Source organism: Podarcis tiliguerta (assembly GCF_965153285.1).
Source record: "Podarcis tiliguerta genome assembly, chromosome: 8".
Lineage (NCBI taxonomy): Eukaryota > Metazoa > Chordata > Lepidosauria > Squamata > Lacertidae > Podarcis > Podarcis tiliguerta.
In genome coordinates, this window is record NC_139541.1 from 81,950,190 (window position 1) to 81,974,110 (window position 23,921).

At 47.4% G+C, this 23,921-nt stretch overlaps 1 protein-coding gene across 2 annotated transcripts in view; it reads left to right on the forward strand.

The window, feature by feature from the left end:
- Nucleotides 1–23,921, forward strand: part of MEIS3 (Meis homeobox 3) — a 77,015-nt gene that overhangs the window by 8,244 nt on the left and 44,850 nt on the right. Inside the window, exons 1-5 of one of the 2 annotated variants that reach the window (XM_083455747.1) lie at nucleotides 6,291–6,454; nucleotides 8,050–8,197; nucleotides 14,126–14,176; nucleotides 16,142–16,192; nucleotides 22,984–23,133. In XM_083455747.1, the coding sequence (XP_083311873.1) occupies nucleotides 6,306–6,454; nucleotides 8,050–8,197; nucleotides 14,126–14,176; nucleotides 16,142–16,192; nucleotides 22,984–23,133 (549 nt within the window). In that variant the 5' untranslated portion in view covers nucleotides 6,291–6,305. Of the gene's footprint in view, nucleotides 1–6,290; nucleotides 6,455–8,049; nucleotides 8,198–14,125; nucleotides 14,177–16,141; nucleotides 16,193–22,983; nucleotides 23,134–23,921 lie in introns of those variants that run through there. The other variant, XM_083455748.1, reaches the window with a different exon arrangement.

Below are 23,921 nucleotides of genomic sequence, written 5' to 3' on the forward strand. Positions count from 1 at the left end.
GGCTGGTTGTTGAGGGCTCACTATTTGGTCAAGGCCTGGCCATTTATTTATTTATTTATTTATTTACATTTATGACAAATAAACATTTCAAACAGAATCATCTTAAATATCATATTTTGACCCACCGCTCCTCTTTCTGCGGTTCTTTATATTTACTCTATTTTCCTGAATATCCCAATCTAAATCTATTTTATATTTCATTTCCATCCATTTCATATATGTTTTCACTGCTGAACTGGTCAAGGCCTGATGTAAGATGGGTTGCAACAGCAGCACTGCTAATAATAATAATAATAATAATAATAATAATAGAGAAATGGGTAACCAAATGTATGCTTGGCTTAAGGTGGTTACCCAGGTCTGAAAACCTTTAAGACTTGCAAGCAGGCCATGAAATTAATTGTCTTCCCCAATTGTCTGTTTGCCAGCAGTGTTTTCTGGGATACACTGCCACTGAAGAAGGAAGCTCCATTAACCTCTGGCTTTTTGCTGGTTGCTTCCTTTTGGGTTATCAGGCTATGTCCCACAAGCAGCTTAAAAGTAAAGGTAAAGGGACCCCTGACCATTAGGTCCAGTCATGGCCAACTCTGGGGTTGCGGCGCTCATCTCGCTTTATTGGCCGAAGGAGCCGGCGTACAGCTTCCGGGTCGTGGCCAGCATGACTGAGCCGCTTCTGGTGAACCAGAGCAGCACACGGAAACACCGTTTACCTTCCCACTGCAGCGGTACCTATTTTTCTACTTGCACTTTGACGTGCTTTTGAACTGCTAGGTTGGCAGGAGCTGGGACCGAGCAACGGGAGCTCACCCCGTCATGGGGATTCGAACCGCCGACCTTCTGATCAGCAAGTCCTAGGCTCTGTTATTTAACCCATAGCGCCACCCGCGTCCCGCACAAGCAGCTTGGGTGACCATAAACCACTTTTCCAGGTTGTCAGTGCAACCATCATGGCCACCCCATAGAGACAGGCTGAGCTAGATGCTTCAGTGTTCTTCCCAGTTTCCCATGTGCAGTGGCCATGTGGGAGAAGCCACTTTGGTTGGCTTTTCCCACACCACCACAAAAGCCCTGCCTCCAGCTTCTACAGGAGACATTGAACATGCTCCCTGTGTGATTGGCAGAGCACACCCCAGTGATTTCAGGTCCCTGTGATATTGCAGAGGTGCCTATATATTTGGATTGCGAACAGGGTCCTTGTAAGAACATAGGAATATCAGATCAGCTTGCTGGATGAGGCCAATGGCCAATCTAATCCAGCACCCTGTTGCACAGTAGCCAGATTCCTTTGGGAAGCTGGCATGCTGGTTGTGAACGCAACTTCAGAGCCCATATCAACATTGCTGGCCCGAGGAGCCGCTTAGATGGGTTGGGTGGCTAGATAAGCCTTCTCCAAGTACCGTATTTTTCGCTCTATAAGATTCACCAGACCACAAGACGCACCTAGTTTTCGGAGGAGGAAAACAAGAAACAAAATATTCTGAATCCCAGAAGCCAGAACAGCAAGAGGGATCGCTGCGCAGCGAAAGCAGCAACCCCTCTTGCTGTTCTGGCTTCTGGGATAGCTGCGCAGCCTGCATTCGCTCCATAAGACGCACACACATTTCCCCTTACTTTTTAGGAGGGAAAAAGTGAGTCTTATAGAGAAACAAATACGGTACTTTTTTATGCCAGCTTCCAGTTGCAAAGGTGTTCTTTCTGCTCCTCATTGTGAGCTACAGACTTAATCGTTGCTCATGTGGAATCTCTCTTCCATAGGCTCTTCGGTGAGTAAAAAGAGTGGATCAGCTTTGTCCAAGCTGGAGCCCTTCAGATGTTTTAGACTCCCAGTCCTATCAGTGATGGGAGCTGGAGTCCAGAACATCTGGAGGACTCCAGCTTGGATGTATTGTCCCATGCTTTGATCACTTGGGATTGGGAGGGAGGAGGCAAATCTCAAATGAGTGTCCCAAGAGAGAAAACTGGAAGAAGCTAGGTGACGGTGGGAAGGTACAGTCTGTTTCTGAACCTGGGGACAAGATGGAGCTGCAAGGTGGCGATTTGTGAGATCGTGTTGAGTGTTTTCCTCCCGTGGTGGAAGTCTGTACAGTTCTCAGGTGACCTAGGTGTTGACCAGACATTGGCCTGCTTAAGCTCCAGCAAGGTTGTGGCATCACGGGGCTTTGGACTGTGCCCTAGGGACCTCACCTGCCTTGTTGTTGTTGTTGTTTAGTTGTGCCCGACTCTTCGTGACCCCATGGACCAGAGCACACCAGGCACTCCTGTCTTCCACTGTCTCCCGCAGTTTGGTCAAACTCATGCTGGTAGCTTCAAGAACACTGTCCATCCATCTTGTCCTCTGTCGTCCCCTTCTCCTTGTGCCCTACATCTTTCCCAACATCAGGGTCTTTTCCAGGGAGTCTTCTCTTCTCACGAGGTGGCCAGAGTATTGGAGCCTCAGCTTCACGATCTGTCCTTCCAGGGAGCACTCAGGCCTGATTTCCTTCAGAATGGATAGGTTTGATCTTCTTGCAGTCCATGGGACTCTCAAGAGTCTCCTCCAGCACCATAATTCAAAGGCATCAATTCTTTGGCGATAAGCCTGCTTCATGGTCCAGCTCTCACTTCCATACATCACTACTGGGAAAACCATAGCTTGAACTATACGGACCTTTTTTGGCAAGGTGATGTCTCTGCCGTACTTGGAAGCAAGTCCCATTTGCTTCCATGGGTGGCATCTCATGCTAGTCCCACTCACAGCAGACTTGTTGAAACTAAGTTTGGTCCACTGGTTTCAATGGGACTTCGTAAGGCTCAGTTGCAGACAAACCAGTGCCACTTAACTTCCATACAATGGACATAAGCCATCAAAATGTGCAGTGCAATCAATGTCCAGCTCATTTCAGTGGAACGTACTTCCCAGTTCCAGTGTGTGGGGCTTAGGAAGTTGCCTTCTATTGGGTAAGACCACTGGCCTGTCTCACCTGGTATTGTCTTCACGGATTGGCAGCTGCTCTCTGGGTCTGGGGTTTCAGGCAGAAATCCCTCCTAGCCTTACCTGGAGATTCGTCCCAGGATCAAACCTGGAACTTTCTGCATGGAAGGCAAATGCTGTTCCACTGGGTTGAGTCCTAAACCACGACTTCAGCTTTAGTTGTGACTAATGGCAATGACAGCATCCTCAGTACATTTACCGTATTTTTTGCTTTATAAGACTCACCTTTTCCCTCCTAAAAAGTAAGGGGAAATGTTTGTGCATCTTATGGAGCAAATGCAGGCTGCGCAGCTATCCCAGAAGCCAGAACAGCGAGAGGGATTGCTGCTTTCACTGCGCAGCGATCCCTCTTGCTGTTCTGGCTTCTGAGATTCAGAATATTTTTTTTCTTGTTTTCCTCCTCTGAAAACTAGGTGCGTCTTGTGGTCTGGTGCGTCTTATAGAGCGAAAAATACGGTACTCAGAAGTAAGTCTTGAAGAGTTCCATGGGGCTTGAGTAAATTCCCCCATCAACGTGGGTTAGGACTAGGACTTCTTTAAAAGGCACAGGACTGAACTTGGTGGTGACTCATTCATGAACAATTGTTTTGCTCACAACGCACAGATGTAAATTTGGAGTTTCCTACCAAATGTAAGGGGACGCGAGTGGCGCTGTGGGTTAAACCACAGAGCCCACAGAGCCTAGGACCTGCCAATCAGAAGGTCGGCGGTTTGAATCCCCACAATGGGGTGAGCTCCTGTTGCTTAGTCCCTGTTCCTGCCAACCTAGCAGTTTGAAAGCATATCAAAGTGCAAGTAGATAAATAGGTACCGCTCCAGCAGAAAGGTAAATGGCGTTTCCGTGCACTGCTCTGGTTCGCCAGAAGCGGCTCAGTCATGCTGGCCACATGACCCAGAAGCTGTACGCCGGCTCCCTCGGCCAATAAAGCGAGAAGAGCACTGCAAGCCCAGAGTCGGCCATGACTGGACCTCCTGGTCAGGGGTTTTTACCAAATGTAAGTAAGTAAGTAAATAATTTTTTATTTATACCCCGCCCTCCCCGACCAAGACCTAACATCAAATATCAAATACATTAAAACACAACCAAACAATTGATTAAAATACAGCTTAAAAATTAGAATCGGGATAAAATTAAACGATTGCCCACAAATTACAACCATAGGGGTCGGGAACCTCAAATATTCATCAGCTATCCATGTTGGTCCCACATGAACCAATAAAATGGCCAAAGAGGTAACTTATAGGGTCCCATAGATTGGGGGGGGGGGCGTCAAACTGGGCCTGGACTGAAGGCCAGGCGGAATAGCTCCATCTTGCAGGCCCTTTGGAAAGATGTCAAGTCCCGCAGGGCCCTAGTATCCTGCGATACAGTGTTCCACCAGGCTGGGGCCAAAGCCATTGCAGATCTGCAGCCAATCCCAGCTCCCTGTATGGGGCATAAGTTTATTGCAATCATGCTGCATTTTTTTAAAAAATGTGCTTAAAATACAACACACAACATCGTCCATGGAGCATTCTCATCCCTGGTATGTCCCACAGAGGAACTTAGGGTCTTCAAATAAAAACATCTTGGAGGTCCCAGGCCACAGAGAGGTTAGGCTGGCCTCAATCAGAGCCAGGGCTTTTTCGGCTGTGGCTCCGATCTGGTGGAGGAGACTAGGGCCCTGCGGGACTTGACATCTTTCCGCAGGGCCTGCAAGACAGAGCTGTTCCACCAGGCCTTTGGTCAGGGCGCAGCCTGACTCCCTCCTTTGGCAATTTTTACAAAACTTTAGTTTATGGTTGCCATCAATTTTGATTTTAATTAATTTTTATAATGTTTTTATAATGTTGCACTATTTTAGTGTTGTTAGCTGCTCTGATCCCGGCTTCGGCTTGGGAGGGTGGGATATAAATAATATTTATTATTATTATTATGCATTATTATTATGCATGTTTATACAGATGTACCAGTAAGTCCCACTGATTTCGATGGGACCTTGTCTGGGTTTAGGATTTGGGGTGGGGGGGAGTGTCAGAAGATTTCTTCTCATGAACAAATTTCTCACAGCTAACCTCTTTTCCGCTGTGGGGAGATTTATGGGCTGGCATATCAGGGCTGTGTCTTCTCGCTCCCACACCCCAGCCAATTGACAGCTCTGTCATTAGGAAAAGAAAGGTGTATGTTTGTTTTTGAGGGGGAAAGGCTGGTGTGGAAGAGAAGAATTACCCCTTTCTAAACCCCCCTCCCTTTGCCCATCGAAAGAAAAGCAATTCAGATCCCCCTACCGTCTTCAGCAACCCGATTATTGGGAAATGTAATATTTCTGCATGGTTGGGTTTTTTTTATATATAGCGAATGGTTAAATATTTGCTGTGTCGAATAATTATATAAATATCTCTTTTCAAGTGTAAAGGAAATTACATTTTAAGAAGAAAAGCTTAAGGGGAAGGACACTGAGAACTGAATTCTTGCACTTTTGCATGGAAAGCTCAAATCGAACCCCACAACCCCCGATAAAACCAGTGTTTCTCTTCCTAGCTGTGGGTTATCAGCCAGAGTATTTGGGAATTGGATTCTGAAGATGGCACAATAACATCAGAAGAACCTCGTAGGCCTGAGGTCTGGCTAGGCCAGCATCCTGTTCACATGGGGGGGGGGGCAACCAGATGTCCCAACGGGAAGCCCCACAATCTGAACACAAGAGCACTCACAGCGCTTGTGATTCCTAGTGACTGGTCTTCACTTTCACGAAAAAGTGCCCTTTGGTGTGTGTTCTGCTCAGTGGCATAGCGTGGGGGGTGCAGGGGGGGCGGCCACACCTGGCGCAACATCTGGGGGTTAGGGTTAGGGGGCTCAAATCCACGGGTTAGGGGGCGCAAATTACTTGCCTTGCCCCGGGTGCTGACAACCCACGCTACGCCACTGGTTCTGCTCCCTCGCTAGTTCCAGCCCAGGACAGAAATCACTGTAGAATCTGGTTCCTAAATCAAAAGTGCTCTGTCCCTCCCCAGCAAGGTTGGGAAATACAGAAACTGGTTTATAAAAGCATCACTGGGGGGTGGAATGGTGGTGGTGGGGCAACTGGCCTAAGAGGAACGTGATGGATTTCCCTTCCTTTCGTCTTCGACTTGCGCTGTGCGGTTTGAAACTTTCCAGCCGTCGTAGAGCAAGTCTATTTTTTTCCACCCTACGAGACATAAAAGTTATTTGCCCCCCTCCCGCCGCCATGCCCAGCTCTGCAACACCCTACCCCCTGATCCCTACTTACAGCTGGCAATGGTTTTAATTTGCAATTTTTTCTCTCCCCCTCTTGGAATTTGCAGCGGGGCAGAGAGGGAGAGAGAAGATGAAATGTTGCAGGGTTTTGCCTCCCCATCTTTCCTGGGGGGCAGCGGGGGATTTGTTTTTCTTGACGTAGGAGATCTAAAAGTTCCGTGGAGACGCTCACTTAACAGCTACACCGTGCTGGGCCTCAGCTACAAATATTTGCGTAACATATGGTCCGTGAACTTGTATAATGTATGGCTGGGAACACTCTGTCTTGCTAGCTATCCGTCCAAATCTAGGGGGGAAATGTGTGTGCTGGGGGGGGGGGGAGCAGCCGAAGGATGGCCTTTACTGGTTTGCAGTTGACATTGCTCCTAAGACATAAATCACAGAACAGGATGGAAGTGAGTTCCCCTCCGAACCCCCAAATGAGCTCTTTGAAATAACTGTGATCCTAGCAGAAACAGTTTCTTAGAGCCACATACTGCCTCGCCCCCTCCTTTCAACGACTCCTCTCTCGTTTTTTCAGAATTTGCTCTTCTTCTAGAACATTACTTGGCACGTAGACCAAGATTCCAAATCGCATTTTTTGCATGGATTTTAAGTATTGTGGAATTGGGTTTTGTTTCTTGCACACACACACACACGGCCCTTGCTGTTTTTATTCACTGGGCGGGGAGTTCCCTTCACACATGCAAGGTTGATATCTTGACGATGCCACGCTGTGGTGACTTTGAGGTGTGAACATGCCATGTCATACGCCGCATCCCAGACAGGACTTCTGCAGCCTTCGCACTGCTTGACACACACACACACACACACACACACTGTTTGATGGAGTCTGTCAGTTTACAAACTCGGCTTAGAGGTCTCCAGGGCTGGTGGGCCGAGGTAGGGCCAGGGGATGTAAGAGACAACAAAAAGATGCATAATATGGGTGGACACAATTCGTGATTATAGTTTTCTGGGTTCCCATGTGTCTTCTACTGAATGAGAGCCTGCCTGCAGAGCCTCTCACAGCCAAGGCTGGGTCCTGGGGCCCACATGTGAAGTTGAGATGGGGGAAAGTGGGTCCCAGGGCATGTGCAGAAGATTTTTTATTTTTTACTGTTTCCAACCGTCTCTCCAATAATTTTTTCTTTCAACAGGCCTTCCCGGATGGGCAAATGGGTCTTTAACCACAAATGTCCACTTGTTAAGATTTTAGTCTTGCGTTAAATATATGGGCAGAGTGTAAAAAATAAAACTGTTGCTGTTATTATTGTTGTTGTCTTATATGCCTGGAGATGGTGGTTTAGAAGGCAGTTAATAAATCAATGGTGATGGCATTAAGAGAGCAGCAGTATGGGTTTTCAGGTTATGGGTTGTATCCAATGTGAAGTCTTATTCAAAATAATCCACTGAAGTTGGGCAACATGACTAAGGCCCATTATTTTCAATAAGTCTACTCTGAGTAGAACTTGGGTAGAGACAACCCTATGACTCCCAGGCAGCATTCCCACCGCTGCCTGGCCAAGGAAAGTAAATAATGAGAACCAATGCAACTTTCCCCCCAATTTTCCATGAATTTCAATGTACAGTAATTTGTTTTTTCCTTTCAAATGGTCTCTAACACCAAGAGCCCTTTTGCCTCACTTTATGCTGGCAGTGTGGCTAGTCAGGAAATGAGGGGAAAGCACCAGGTTCTGTAAGAAGAGCTTATGCTCCGGGCCTCCAACTCCTTTCCAAACCTACTGTGCCCCAGTTTCTGTTCCGAGCTGAAATGTTGGCTGTTCTTCTTCGGATCTCCCGCTCTGCTAGGCCCTAAACATCTCCTCTTGTGTAACAGGCATCCCTTATTCCCGCTGCTGGCCCTGGTCTTTGAAAAATGTGAGCTGGCAACCTGTTCTCCCAGGGACACTTCTGGATCCTATCCGGGAGGAGACGTCTGCTCGTCGGATTCCTTCAACGAAGACATTGCCGTCTTTGCCAAACAGGTTGGTTTCTGGAGAGCGAGAGGTGATGGAGGGAGGGCAGAGCTGGGGAATGCTTGGCAGTAATAAAGGTAAAGGTAAAGGTACCCCTGCCCGTACGGGCCAGTCTTGACAGACTCTAGGGTTGTGCGCCCATCTCACTCAAAGAGGCCGGGGGCCAGCGCTGTCCGGAGGCACTTCCGGGTCACGTGGCCAGCGTGACATCGCTGCTCTGGCGAGCCAGAGCCGCACACGGAAACGCCGTTTACCTTCCCGCTAGTAAGCGGTCCCTATTTATCTACTTGCACCCGGGAGTGCTTTCGAACTGCTAGGTTGGCAGGCGCTGGGACCGAACAACGGGAGCGCACCCCGCTGCGGGGATTCGAACCGCTGACCTTTCGATCGGCAAGCCCTAGGCGCTGAGGCTTTTACCCACAGTAAGGAACGTGCAAATAAATCTTCTCTAAGGTAAAAGTAAAGGTAAAGGGACCCCTGAGCATTAGGTCCAGTCGTGGCCGACTCTGGGCTTGCGGCGCTCATCTCGCTTTATTGGCCAAGGGAGCCGGCATACGGCTTCTGCGTCATATGGCCAGCATGACTAAGCCGCTTCTGGCGAACCAGAGCAGTGCACGGAAACGCGGTTTAGCTTCCTGTCAGAGCTGTACCTATTTATCTACTTACACTTTGACGTGCTTTTGAAATGCTAAGTTGGCAGGAGCAGGGACCGAGCAACGGGAGCTCACCCCGTCATGGGGATTCAAACCGCTGACCTTCTGATCGGCAAGTCCTAGGCTCTATGGTTTAACCCACAGCGCCACCCGCGTCCCATATGAATTGGTTAGCCCTTCCTTATTTTTATTTCATTTAACAAAGAGTTATATACTTGGCTCAAAGCTGTTTGCACAAAATGGTGTAAAATGTTCATTAAGAAAAACAAGCTTTCAAAACAGGAAGCAGGATAAAATGACCAAATTGCAGAGAAAACCAGCGGTTTAAAAATAAATAAATATGCATAATAAAATCTCACGCCTGGGTAGACTTGCCTAAACAAGGAGGAGGTTTTTATTTTTTAGCAGGCCAGCAAGGCCAGCGGTCAGGTTTGATGGGAGTTGTAGTCCCACTGCTAGAGGGAGAGGAAGGTTGAGGAAGGCTCAACCTTCAAGGTTGGTTTACACTGTTGAGAATAATAATAATAACAATAATTTATTACTTATACCCTGCCCATCTGGCTGAGTTTCCCCAGCCACTCTGGGCAGCTCCCAATCAAGTGTTAAAAGCAGTACAGTGTTAAATATTAAAAACTTCCCTAAACAGGGCTGCCTTCAGATGTCTTTTAAAGATAGGATAGCTGCTTATTTCCTTCACACCTGAAGGGAGGGCGTTCCACAGGGCAGGCGCCACTACCGAGAAGGCCCTCTGCTCGGTTCCCTGTAACTTGGCTTCTCCCGGGGAGGGAACCGCCAGAAGGCCCTCGGCGCTGGATCTCCGTGTCCGGGCAGAACGATGGGGGTGGAGACGCTCCTTCAGGTAGACAGAGCAGAGCATCTTCCGCTGAAGGCAGATTTTCTGTGCAGTGCAGAAAGTCATGCTGGTCTTTTGCTTAGCTCCATGGCTTAAGGTAAGAGTGATTTTCATTAGGACCAGGATGCAGGAGAAAAGCATTACACCCACCCACACCCATGTGACTGTCCTGATACCGGCTGGTAGGGTTTCCTTGCCTGCTGTTTCTCAATGAAAAGCAATAGCCCATGCATAGCGCCATACATGTAGTCTGGCCTTAAAAAAAATAATCTTCTGTAGTCTTTTAATTGTATGGAAATTAGGGACATTTATATTCTTTTAATCCCACGTTTTTACCGTCCTACTGCCTTTATATCTTTTCCGTTCTGGCAGCCGGACAGAAGAGGGTGAAGGTCTGGCCAAGCTCGTAGCAGCGTTGGTAGGTTCCAGGAAGGTTTTGAGACCTCTTTGATTAAAAGTCCACTGTTTGGAATGATTGCTCAGTTAACCAATATGATGAATCAATGGAGGTCAATTTCCCCCTCATTTCGTTGGAAGGCGAACTCAAAGCCAAGATGGATCAAATGAATAGCCTAGGATGGAACAAAAAAAAGTGTGTGTTTTTTGGGGGGTGGGGGGAGCAAAGTAGGTTGTAAAGTCTGTAACGAGGTCTCTACACTTTGAAAGGAAAAGCTCTCTCAGGTGTAGAGAATACAGAGTGGAGAAACAGCTTGGGGAGGAGGAAAGAGGAGCTTAACCCCTTTCCTCCTTTATTGCAATTAAAAAGGTAAAGGGACCCCTGACCATTAGGTCCAGTCGTGGCTGACTCTGGGGTTGCGGTGCTCATCTCGCTTTACTGGCCAAGGGAGCTGGCGTACAGCTTCTGGGTCATGTGGCCAGCATGACTAAGCGGCTTCTGGCGAACCAGAGCAGCACACGGAAACGCCGTTTACCTTCCTGCCAGAGTGGTACCTATTTATCTACTTGCACTTGACGTGCTTTTGAACTGCTAGGTTGGCAGGAGCAGGGACCGAGCAACGGGAGCTCACCCCATTGCGGGGATTTGAACCGCCAACCTTCTGATCGGCAAGTCCTAGGCTCTGTGGTTTAACCCACAGTGCCACCCGAGTTACTCTGCTCCAAATCCCTGCGCCTAAGCAGCTCCTGTCCTTCTGGGTTCAAAACATTCATGTTTGAAATTCTTGCTGCTTCCAGACATCCTTCACTCTGAGCATTTGTTCTAATAAGTTTGTGGGGAACTTAAGCAATGTTGCGTTCAGGGCCGGATTTAGGCTTGATCAGGCCCTAAGCTACTGAAGGTAATGGGGCCCTTTATATGTCCAGCTGTCCTTTGTCAACAACGAATTGTCGCTGTTTTTTTGGTGTTGAATATATGGTAATTTATGGACCTAAAGCCATTTGCACATAACAAAATATGTATTTCATCAAAAGTTATTGTTGAACTGAAATACAAGTATGAAGAAGTATATTAATAGTGAAATACAATTAAGAAGAAATCTATTAATAGTGAAATAATTATTAATCTCTAACTTAAAATGATTGGGCCCCCATTACTTACATCATAAAGGTAAAGGGTAAAGGGACCCCGACCATTAGGTCCAGTTGTGGCTGACTCTGGGGTTGCGGCGCTCATCTCGCTTTATTGGCTGAGGGAGCCAGTGTACAGCTTCCGGGTCTGGCAAACCAGAGCAGCGCATAGAAACGCCGTTTACCTTCCCGCTGGAGTGATACCTATTTATCTACTTGCACTTTGACGTGCTTTCGAACTGCTAGGTTGGCAGGAGCAGGGACTGAGCAACAGGAGCTCACCCCGTCACAAGGATCTGAACCGCCGACCTTCTGATCAGCAAGCCCTAGGCTCTGTGGTTTAACCCACAGCACCACCTGCATCCCTCTACTTACATCATAGGAGCCTACAAAACATAAAACACTGTTGCTGTATGTAGGTTTTATTTTATTTTATTTTTATCCTATATTTTGGAAACGTGCATCCAGTTTTTTCCCTTTTAATTTTTTGGGGGCCCCCAAGAGAGTGGGGCCCTAAGCTATAGCTTGCTTAGCTTATACGTAAATCCAGCACTGGTTGCGTCCAGCATGTGTTATCCCACCCTTTCCAGTACATCTCCCTGCCAAGGGTGCGTCTGTAGTGTTGCTTTCATTATAGGTCGGCTTCCACCACATGGTGGCAAGTTCAGGAGGCACAATCAGCGCTGATTTGGCACAAACCCACTTGCCCCCTCCCAAATCAGACTTTCTAGTGCAAGGAATAAGCTCAGGCAGCGGGCACTGGAAACGGTGGGATTCAATCTGCAAGAAAGGGAGATTCTGGCTCAACATCAGGAAGTACCGTATTTTTTGCTCTATAAGCCTCACTTTCCCCCTCCTAAACAGTAAGGGGAAATGTGTGTGCATCTTATGGAGCGGATGCAGGCTGCGCAGCTATCCCAGAAGCCAGAAGAGCAAGAGGGATTGCTGCTTTCACTGCGCAGCGATCCCTCTTGCTGTTCTGGCTTCTGAGATTCAGAATATTTTTTTTCTTGTTTTCCTCCTCCAAAAACTAGGTGCGTCTTGTGGTCTGGTGCGTCTTATAGAGCGAAAAATACGGTACTTTCTGACAGTAAGAACTGTTTGACCAAGGAATGGAAGGTAGTTGACTCTCATCCCTTGGATGTTTTAAAGCAGAGGTTAGAGGGCCATCTGTCAAGGATGCTATGGTTGAGATTCCTGCATTGAAGGGGTTTGGACTAGATGATTCTCTGGGTCCCTTCAACTCTATTAGTCTATGTTAATGTCACCTAACCTCCCCTGCAGGCAAACTGGAACAAATGCTTAATAAACAGGGTGTCCAGAAGCTCTTAAAAACAAGCGAGTTGTCAGGAGTGCTCTGATGGTGTTTCCTGCTTGGCAGGGGGTTGGACTCGATGGCCCTTGTGGTCTCTTCCAACTCTATGATTTTATGAGTTTGTCGCACAAGTGATCCTAACGAACTTTAGCTGTGTGACCTGACTTTTTTGATGTTAAGAAGAAGAGGAGGAGTTTGGATTTGATATCCTGCTTTATCACTACCCTCGGGAGTCTCAAAGCAGCTAACAATCTCCTTTCCCTTCCTCCCCCACAACAAACACTGTGAGGTGAGTGAGGCTGAGAGACATCAGAGAAGTGTGACTAGCCCAAGGTCACCCAGCAGCTGCATGTGGAGGAGCGGAGACGCGAACCCGGTTCACCAGATTACGAGTCCACCGCTCTTAACCACTACACCACACTGGCTCTCTTAAGCAGCATAGAGAGTCAGTTGAAGTAAAATAAACTGTGTAACCTGAATTTGCCACGGTGTGATGGAATCCCAGTCTGGCAGTGCACCCAATGGGGAGAAAAGCTTTTGGGGATATTGGGGGGGGGGCAGTGCAGGCAAGCAAACAGATACAGAGAAATGGCGAGCCGAGAAATGGTTAAGAAACTGGTCTTTCTCAGTTCTAACCCCCCCCCCCTTTCTTCTTTTTTAAAAAAGGCATAAGGCATTGTTATATGTGTTAGCAATGTGCTGTTTGTCCTTGAGACTGCAGCTGGGAATTAGGAAATTCCTTTTACTGGGATTTTAGCTGCTCCCCCCCCCACCCTTGTATCTTTTCAGCCAGTTGCCAGAACAACAAAAGGGGAAATGGAGGAGTCCTCCTCACTCGCCGTCATAAAATAAAATAATAAAATGGTGCCCCCAAGGTCAGCCTTTGCCAAGCTCTTGCCCTCCAGATGTCTGGGAATGATGGGATTTGTAGTCCAAGCACATCTGGAAGGCAGCAGCAAGGCAAACTTCGCCTTAGGTGAGTAAACAACTTTTGCTCCAACCCCAGACCTGCCCAAACTGGACTTCACACACACACACAAACACACATACACACACACACACACCCTTCGCAGCTGCCTCTGGATCTCCTCTTAAAGGTCCCACCCGGGTACCAGAATTTTTGATTCTCCAAGTTGGCGGAGCCCTGTCCCAGAACAGAGAGGAAGAGGCCAGACGCCTGGGCCTGTTTAGTGCCTTGAAACTATTTACTGCTGCGATTTCTCTCTCGTTTCTTAAATGAGACATGTGGGGGGGGGGGGACTACACTTTTGCATTTTGATACAGGGAGGGGAAATGTTGAGGAATTTTAAAAGCACAGGGGGCTCCTGGGGTGGGGGGGGCGAGAGGGAGGGTGCAAACTCTTGAAAGCGAAATATATGTTCTCCTGCCAGCTGCTGCTCTCGGGGGACGAGAGTCACATTTTTTTGCCGTTTCTTTACAGTTTCTGGGAAATGAGAGAAACAGATTTTTCAGTGATGCGCATCGATTCCTTACATTTCTCTCTATCATGTTTTCTCCCCCTGTACTAACGCTCCTTCTGTTTTCTTCTCTCCCCCCCCCTTCCCATCCCGAAATGCCCGTTTTTTTAGGTTAGGACAGAAAAACCTTTATTTTCTTCCAATCCTGAGCTGGATAACTTGGTAAGGACACTTCTTTATTTTCTTGTTTTAAGTTTTTAAACTGCATTTCCCCTGTCTCTCCATCTGCCAGCCTTGCCTACTCCGCAAAGGAGCAACGAGGTATTTTCTCACATTCACTTTTAGTAATCACTTCTCCACACACACTTCCATTCAGAGAAAGTGTAGTGTAATGGCTAGAGTATTGGTCCACGATCCGGGAGACCATGGTTCAAGGCCTCACTTGTCCATGAAGGTCCTTGCGTGAGTCATGGCCTCTCAGCCTTATCCTACTTCACCAGATTGTTGTGGGGATTAAACAAGGAGGGGGAAAAAGCAGGTACGCCCCCTCAAGCGCCTTGGAGGAAAAGTTGTTATGTAAAGCCGATGAATCAATTAATAAATCAATTAATATGTGTGCACCATCTAGATGTTGCCCTCCAGCTCCCAACAGCCTCACTCACCCATAGCTGTCAACGTTTCCCTTTTTTTAAGGGAAATTCCCTTACAGTGGTACCTCAGGTTAAGTACTTAATTCGTTCCGGAGGTCTGTACTTAACCTGAAACTGTTCTTAACCTGAAGCACCACTTTAGCTAATGGGGCCTCCTGCTGCCGCCACACAATTTCTGTTCTCATCCTGAAGCAAAGTTCTTAACCCGAGGTACTATTTCTGGGTTAGTGGAGTCTGTAACCTGAAGCATATGTAACCTGAAGCGTATGTAACCTGAGGTACCACTGTATTCCGAATAGGATTCCTCACAAGAAAAGGGAAAAGTTGACAGCTATGCACCAACCATAGTCAGGGATGATGGGAGTTGTAGTCCCGCAACACATGAAGGATGATGGGAGTACACATGAAGGGCGTACGCCCATTTTAGAAACACACCATCATTCCTTCACAACTTTACACAAGTGGGCCGCAAATCTGGATTCTGAATAACTGGCCTGCCAACGATTCCACCAGTGATCCTCACTGCCTGCTAGCCAATTGGACACACCTTGTGTCCTTCCCGTTGAGGGTGATGGAGAGGCCAGCTGCTTAGCAAAACTGAGCAAATAAAATCCCTGGCTCTACAGTTGCTGCAGCCGTCGATCTGCTAGGAAGTCTTAGGCAAGCCGCTGCCTCTCAGCCTTAACTGGGGCAGCCACGTGTCCTACAGGATCAGGCCAGAGGCAGCCCATCCAGTCTTGTTCTTGCTGTGGTCACCCAGATGCCTGTGCAAGGAGGACCCCAGCACAAGAGCCATCTACCCAGCAACTGGTATTCAGAAGTACAGTGGTACCTCGGGTTAGATATGCTTCAGGTTACACATGCTTCAGGTTACAGACTCCGCTAATAATAATATTAAACGTAAAGGTAAAGGTACCCCTGACCATTAGGTCCAGTCGTGGCTGACTCTGGGGTTGCGGCGCTCATCTCGCTTTATTGGCCAAGGGAGCCGGCGTACAGCTCATGTGGCCAGCATGACCAAGCCGCTTCTGGCAAACCAGAGCAGCGCATGGAAACACCATTTACCTTCCCGCCGGAGCGGTACCTATTTATCTACTTGCACTTTGATGTGCTTTCGAACTGCTAGGTTGGCAGGAGCAGGGACCAAGCAATGGGAGCTCACCCCAACCGCCAACCTTCTGATCGGCAAGTCCTAGGCTCAGTGGTTTTACCCACAGCGCCGCCCGCATCCCATTAACTCAGAAATATTACCTCGGGTTAAGAACTTTGCTTCAGGATTGTAATTATTGGTGTAATTATTGGTGTATTTATAAACAGATTTCATATATGCATATAGTTTTAATTCTATCAATGTTGAATTGCTTTTTAATGGTGGATTATTCTATGTTTTCAGCAGTTCCTGATTTTATCTGTAAGCCGCCTTGAGTCCTGTCAGGGAAAACGGCGGGCTAAAACAACAACAATATCACAGTCTAAGAAAAATAATAGTCACCAATCTTTAGCAATGACTTATTTCTCTCTCTCTTTATAATTGCAGATGATCCAAGCTATTCAAGTTCTGAGATTCCACCTTCTGGAATTAGAAAAGGTACAGATCTTTGCTTTGCTTTGCAATTTCTTTTATCCTTTTCCCACCCGCAAACCGTACACACACACACCCTCAAAAAACCACCCCAGTCTTAACAATTTGGAAACTAGGCAGAAGAAGAGTTTGGATTTGATATCCCGCCTTTCACTCCCTTTAAGGAGTCCCAAAGCGGCTAACATTCTCCTTTCCCTTCCTCCCCCACAACAAACACTCTGTGAGGTGAGTGGGGCTGAGAGACTTCAGAGAAGTGTGACTGGCCCAAGGTCACCCAGCAGCTGCATGTGGAGGAGCAGGGAATCGAACCCGGTTCCCCAGATTACGAGGCTACCGCTCTTAACCACTACACCACACTGGCAGAAGGACATGATTGATCCCTGCTTTATTAGAGGCATCCCTGATTGGGAAAGAGCTGTTGTTTCGTACAATAACTGCTGAAACCAAATGTTGGGCCAAATCAAGTTTGCTGAGAAGTCAAATTGTGGTCAGTATGTCTTCCCTGCTGCAGCTAGTTTAGAATCCCGCACGGAAGAAAGTTGGATTTTGAAACCTGCATGAATTAGGTAGATTGAACCATTATTATTTTTGACATACGTTCTCTGACTTCTGTATAAATCATGTGGTGCATGCTCTAGTTATCTCCCGCTTGAACTACTGAATGCGCTCTATGTGGGGCTACCTTTGAAGGTGACCCAGAAATTGCAATTAATCCAGAATGGGGCAGCTAGACTGGTGACTGGGAGTGGCCGCCAGGACCACATAACACCAGTCCTGAGAGATCTGCATTGGCTCCCAGGACGTTTCCGAGCACAATTCAAAGTATTGGTGCTGACCTTTAAAGCCCTCAACGGCCTCGGTCCTGTATACCTGAAGGAGCGTCTCCACCCCCATCGTTCAGCCCAGACACTGAGGTCCAGCTCTGAGGGCCTTCTGGCGGTTCCCTCCCTGTGAGAAGCCAAGTTACAGGGAAGCAGACAGAGGGCCTTCTCGGTAGTGGCGCCCGCCCTTTAGAACGCCCTCCCTTCAGATGTGAAGGAATTAAGCAGTTATCCTATCTTTAAAAGACATATGAAGGCAGCCCTGTTTAGGGAAGTTTTTAATATTTAATACTGTACTGTTTTTAACATTTGATTGGTAGCCTCCCAGAGTGGTTGGGGAGACTCAGCCGGATGGGTGGGGTATAAATAATAAATTATTATTATTATTATTATTATTATTCTGACATGTTTGCCATTTCACATGGCTTGTTTTGGTTCTGCTGATATCCTGCTCCAACCTATTAGAAAACGTTAACTGAGGCCCACCTCCCAGTACCTGAGACCTCAGGCATTGGCCACAAACCTCCAGGCTCATCATGAGGGACAGAAACTTGTCTTTATAAAAGGAAAGTTGATGGTGGGGAGGGGGAGTTGAGGTCCTCCACAGCAGAATTCTCAGCCTCATAGTGCAATATCTCACATATTTCTTCTGTGCTTCTGCAAAACTAGTTTTCATATAGCTGGAAGTAAAGCCTGAGGTGGTCCCTGGGAAAAACGAAAGGGTGAAAAATCCCACTATCTCAAAGTATAGGATTCTTTAAAAAGAAAAATCAAAATCCAAGTTATCCTCCAGCAAAAAGAAAAAAAGTTTGCAAATAATTTCCCTTTCTCACAAGCGGCAGCAACAGCTGTCTCCAATTTTGAAGTATTTCCTCATATGGGAGTGAGAGGGGGAGAAGTTTTAAAAATAGACTCAGAGTCCAGTTCTCCATTATGTTTTTACGGCACCAGAACTCATAGGTTTTCAGATAAATGCTAATCTAGCGATGCTCCCCACCCATTCATACTGATGGCTAAAGAATATAGAAACGACGTCTTTCTGTGTGTATCTTGTAGGTTTTGTGGCTCGATACACAAATCTCCTGGCCACCACAACGCTCAGGTTTTCATCCCACAGCCACCAGTTTCTGAGCTAGGCATATATGCCCAGGACAGGTTACGGACTTTAGATCTGAGCTATCGAGCCACTATACAGTGGTGCCCCGCAAGACGAATGCCTCGCAAGACAGAAAACCCGCTAGACAAAAGGGTTTTCCGTTTTGGAGGTGCTTCGCAGGACGAATTTGCTATGGGCTTGCTTCGCAAGACGAAAATGTCTTGCGATTCCTGGGGGTTTTTTTCCGCTCCCCACCCCCTTTTTCTAAGGCACTAAGCTGCCTAATAGCCTTTTAGCAGCTAAGCCGCTAATCCCTTAAGCCTTTAATAGCCGCTAATAGCCACTAAACCGCTAATAGCGCTAATCCGCTAATGGGCTTGCTTCGCAAGACGAAAAAACCGCTAGACGAAGAGACTCACGGAACGGATTCTTTTCGTCTTGCGATGCACCACTGTATTTAGCAAAGCCACTCTGGCCTTGTCAATGGAAGCCACTTCAGTTTAGTGGCTCCGGTTTCGCAAACCTCATCCCAGGGCCCCGGTGCTGCAGCTGAGCTGAGAAGAGCTTCCTGGCTGGCTGGCTGGGTCGCCACGAGGCACTTTGCCATGCAGCTGAGCTCCTTCGCAGCTCCCCTTTTGCTTTGATCTCCCGGCTTCTAGCTCCACGTTGACAGCTTCAATTGTTCTAGGCAAACGTGACTGAAGGCGAAGCTGCAGAAAGGCATCCAGCGAGATCACACTGGGAAGCTGAGGGAAGGAGGGCTGGCAAAGCCATCCTTCTGCCCGCTGCAGCCCTGCCGCTTCTCCCATCACCTTCGGCTCAGCCTAAAAGCAGCTTCCGCCAACATGGTGCCCTGTAAATATTTTGGACTACAGCTAGAGTGCGCCAGGTTGGCATAGCTTGACAAGACAGAAGTACTGTTTTGGGGGGACAGGGGGTGGGCGGGGATGGAGGACTCCCTGGTCCTGAATGGGGCAACTGTGCCCCTGAAGGACCAGGTGCGCAGCCTGGGAGTCATTTTGGACTCACAGCTGTCCATGGAGGCGCAGGTCAATTCTGTGTCCAGGGCAGCTGTCTACCAGCTCCACCTGGTACGCAGGATGAGACCCTACCTGCCCACAGACTGTCTCGCCAGAGTGGTGCATGCTCTGGTTATCTCCTGCAATGCGCCCCCTTCAAAGGGGGTTCCTTTGAAGGTGACCTGGAAACTACAACTAATACAGAATGCGACAGCTAGACTGGTGACTGGGAGCTGCTGCCGAGACCACATAACACCGGTCTTGAAAGACCTACAGTGGCTCCCAGTATGTTTCCGAGCACAATTCAAAGTGTTGGTGCTGACCTTTAAAGTCCTAAACAGCCTTGGCCCAATATACCTGAAGGAGCGTCTCCACCCCTATTGTTCGGCCCGGATGCTGAGGTCCAGCGCCGAGGGCCTTCTGGCGGTTCCCTCATTGCGAGAAGTGAAGTTACAGGGAACCAGACAGAGGGCCTTCTTGGTAGTGGCACCCGCCCTGTAGAACGCCCTCCCTTCAGATGTGAAGGAAATAAGTAGCTATCTTATCTTTAAAAGGCATTTGAAGGCTGCCCTGTTTTGGGAAGCTTTTAATATTTAATGTTGTATTGTTTTTGACACTCGATTAGAAGCCGCCCAGAGTGGCTGGGGAAACTCAGCCAGATGGGCCGGGTATAAATAATAAATTATTATTATTATTATTATTATTATTGCCTGTCTATATATCCTGGTGAGGTCTGGCTCAGAAATAGGTGTATGAGGTGCATGTTGCTTATGCGTTTAAGTTCAGAAGAAGCTGGGTTCATTGGAGGTTGTTGCCTAGCAACCACTCCATTTGAGTGATACCTTGGGCCTCCTGCGTTCAGAAATTTGGGTGTGGGTGGTTGATATCACAGTACTTAAGATCACAGGCTGTGTGTCAGCCCAGTTGGAATTTCATCCTTTGGATCATGGGCAAGTGCAAGCCAGTGAGATTATTTGACTGAAGTTAGCTGTGTCTATTAATTTCAGTGGGTCTACTCTGAGCAGGACTAACATTGGATGCAGTTGGGTCTTGCCTGCAAGAGACAGGCCATGCTCCTTGACCTAGGCTCACGTCCAAACTGGGGACCGTTGTTTGTTTTGCTCTAACAAACCGTGGTCAGTAAGCCAAGGACAAACCTTGGCTACAGATCGGAGTTTCTTGGAAGGGAAACAAACCACAATCCCTTATTTCGATGTAATGCTAAGATAGGGATTATGGCTTGTGTCTCTCCAGCGCTAGCAGAAGGGCGGGCAGAAAAAACACAACCTGATTGTGACTGGTAAGCTTACTGTGACTTGACAGGGCCTTTTTGGTGATGGTTTCCGGGTGCAGAACACCTTTCCTGGCAAGATACACCTGTCTCCCTCACTGTTGAGAAAGTTAAAAATATTCCTGTTTAACCAAGCAGCTGGTGACTGATAGACACAGGCTGTAGCAACCCTGAGGGTGTGTCATTGCTTTATTTTTTATTATGTTCTAAATGTTTTATTTTTATTGCACCGTTTTGATGCTCGCTGCTCTGGGCTCCTCTGGGAGGAAGCTCAGGATAGGAATTTCATGAACAAAACCAATAGATAATAAATAAATGTGGCCTCAGAAAGCTAGCAAGTCAGGGGGACGGACGGACTAGACTACAACCTTTTTCCCTGATGTGACCAACTTCCATGTGAAACCTGAATGTTTATCTTTACGAAAACAGAACAATCCTTTCACCTAGAAATCTAACACATGCCTTATGAGGAACGGCTAAGGGAGCTGGGCATGTTTAGCCTGGAGAAGAGGAGGTTAAGGGGTGATATGATAGCCATGTTCAAATATATAAAAGGATGTCACATAGAGGAGGGAGAAAGGTTGTTTTCTGCTGCTCCAGAGAAGCGGACACGGAGCAATGGATCCAAACTACAAGAAAGAAGATTCCACCTAAACATTAGGAAGAACTTCCTGACAGTAAGAGCTGTTTGACAGTGGAATTTGCTGCCAAGGAGTGTGGTGGAGTCTCCTTCTTTGGAGGTCTTTAAGCAGAGGCTTGACAACCATATGTCAGGAGTGCTCTGATGGTGTTTCCTGCTTGGCAGGGGGTTGGACTCAATGGCCCTTGTGGTCTCTTCCAACTCTATGATTCTATGATTCTACATCAGGGACATGTCTCCTCCCTGACACTCTAGCTTTCGAGGCACAGGCTGCCCACCTCTTTGAGTTATTTGGGGGGCCCTGGAAAAGAGTGGGTGTCAAGTCTACCCCCCTTTAACCAGCGCAAACCCACATGTGAAAACCCCACTGGTTGCCTCTACAGGTGGGGCATGGGGTTTTTTTTTTGTGTGTGTGTGTGTGTGTGTGTGTGGAAATAAAGGCACGCTCTTTGCTAGGGTAATGAGCTCGTTAGCCACGCAGTAAAACTCAGTGTTTGTAACCTGATAAATCCCTTGTTAATGTAATTAACCCTTTGATTCACGCAGAGGGCACCTGCTGGGAAGCGGCAGACTCTAGAAGCTGGGGTTTAATTCTTTGTCCTGCGGAAAGGGGTGTTTCTGAGTTCAGAAGAGGGAGAAGGGGGTCGGTGGTGCTCTGCTGGGTCAGAGACAAGGCTGTGAGGAGGCAGAAAGGGGAAATGGCAGCCCCATTCAGCCACCACTGAAGTCTCTTAGATCTCTGACATGCTAACATTAAGAGGGTCCCAAAAATTCACTAGGCAGTTACCAGATCCAGACCTGCTTAGTTTCAGCAAGGTGCTGGCTTCACGTACCTTCAGAATAAGCCCTGGCCGGCAGCCTGTTTGTTAAAAACAAAAGCCCTGCCAAGATTCTAGAGCATGGTGCTTCAAGAGGAGCTTTGAAAAGGGCAATGGGGCATTTATTTATTTATTCATGTGAAAGCATTCCTAAACCGCACAGTATTTCAAGAATCTCTCAGTCTAAAAAACGAACAAATATACGATATATACGATATACAATATACGATATCTTTATTGTCATTGCCCCATGCAGAACAATGAAATTGAAAAACTACATAAAACATTCAAAACCCCCTAAAAACTTTGAAACCCCATTTTACAATACACTATACTATAGAGTATACTGTTATACACTATACTATAGAGTATACACTATACTATAAAGTATACTATATACACTATACTGTTAAAGCAAATGGAATGATAATGAAATAATAAGACTGAACTTTACAAAACCCACACATACATAAACAGGAACAAAAACGGAGCCTGATAAAACAGCAATATAAAAGCACAGAAAAGCGAATAAAACAGAAAATCAGAGGACTCAAAAACATGTAAAAAGGGGGGCTTTTCTTATGGGGCAGGGAAATCCTGGGCATATAAATATACCGTATTTGTTGCTCTATAAGACTCACTTTTTCCCTCCTAAAAAGTAAGGGGAAATGTGTGTGCGTCTTATGGAGCGAATGCAGGCTGCGCAGCTATCCCAGAAGCCAGAACAGCAAGAGGGATTGCTGCTTTCACTGCGCAGCGATCCCTCTTGCTGTTCTGGCTTCTGAGATTCATAATTTTTTTTCTTCTTGTTTTCCTCCTCCAAAAACTAGGTGCGTCTTGTGGTCTGGTGCGTCTTATAGAGCGAAAAATACGGTACCCTCTGCTTCCTGCTCTTGAACCAGTTACTGATGCAGGAAAGGATATTATCTGTTATGTCATCATTAGAAAGGGAAAAGTCCATTTCTTGCCCCCCCCCTTCCCTGAGTTCTTGGTTGCTTCCAGAACTCCTGAACGTTCAGGTAGAATACTTACCAGCTGGAAATTCCTGGCTTTTAAAGCAGCCACCTCTGGCTACTCTTTCATTTTCACTTTTCTTTCTTTCTTTTTGGCAGGTACATGACCTCTGTGACAATTTCTGCCACCGCTACATCACTTGCCTCAAGGGGAAGATGCCCATTGACCTGGTCATCGACGACAGAGACGGGGGCTCGAAATCCGACCTTGAAGATTTCGGCGGCTCTTGCGCCAGCCTCTCCGATCAGGTAGGACACCTTCGGGGCATGAGCTTTGGGCAGTAAGCCCTGGCTGCGGCTGAACCGTTTGCCTGCTGCAATCATAATTTGACTTTAAGAAAAAGGAGGCACGTTTTCAAGGAGTTTTCTGCCGGCCTGGAAATTTGCAAATGTAGATTCTCAGGCGCACGTCTGAATGTTGTGCTTGTGATCAGCGGCGTCAACTATATTGCAAAGTCAAGTAAATGGCAAAATGTTTTATAGGAAAAGTGGAGTAGTGTGAGAATCTCCCAGTGCCATTTCCATGCACAACTCTACTTTGATGCAAAGCATCATTTGTGAGTTTGGGATGCTTTACCTGCAATAGCTCAGGGGTTGAAAGTGCTGAAGGTTCAATCTTTAGCATCTTCAGGTAGGACTGAGAGGTGTGGGAATGTTCAGGGTGGCAAGAGAGGATATATTGATTATTAATATCCTTCTAACTTGCGCTATGTGATGGCCTGGGATTCAGACTCTGAGGCTGAACCTGAGGAATCCCAGCCTGCACAGGATTCCCTGCCTCCAGAACCAGCTGAGCCGGGGCTGGGACATGAGCCTGAAGGGTCCTCACCTGTGCTGGCTCCTCAGGTGCAGGCTCCAGCTGAGTCTGCTCTGGCTCCTGAGGTGATGGAGGACCCATTGCCTGCAGGTGCTCCACTCTCAGCCCCGTCAGAGGAAGCTGAGGTTGCCTCTGGGTCCGGTAACCCTCCAGCCTCTCCTGAGCTGCAGAGGCTCAGGGCAGAGAGGCGGAGGGAACTAAGTTCCCACAGGAGGAGTGC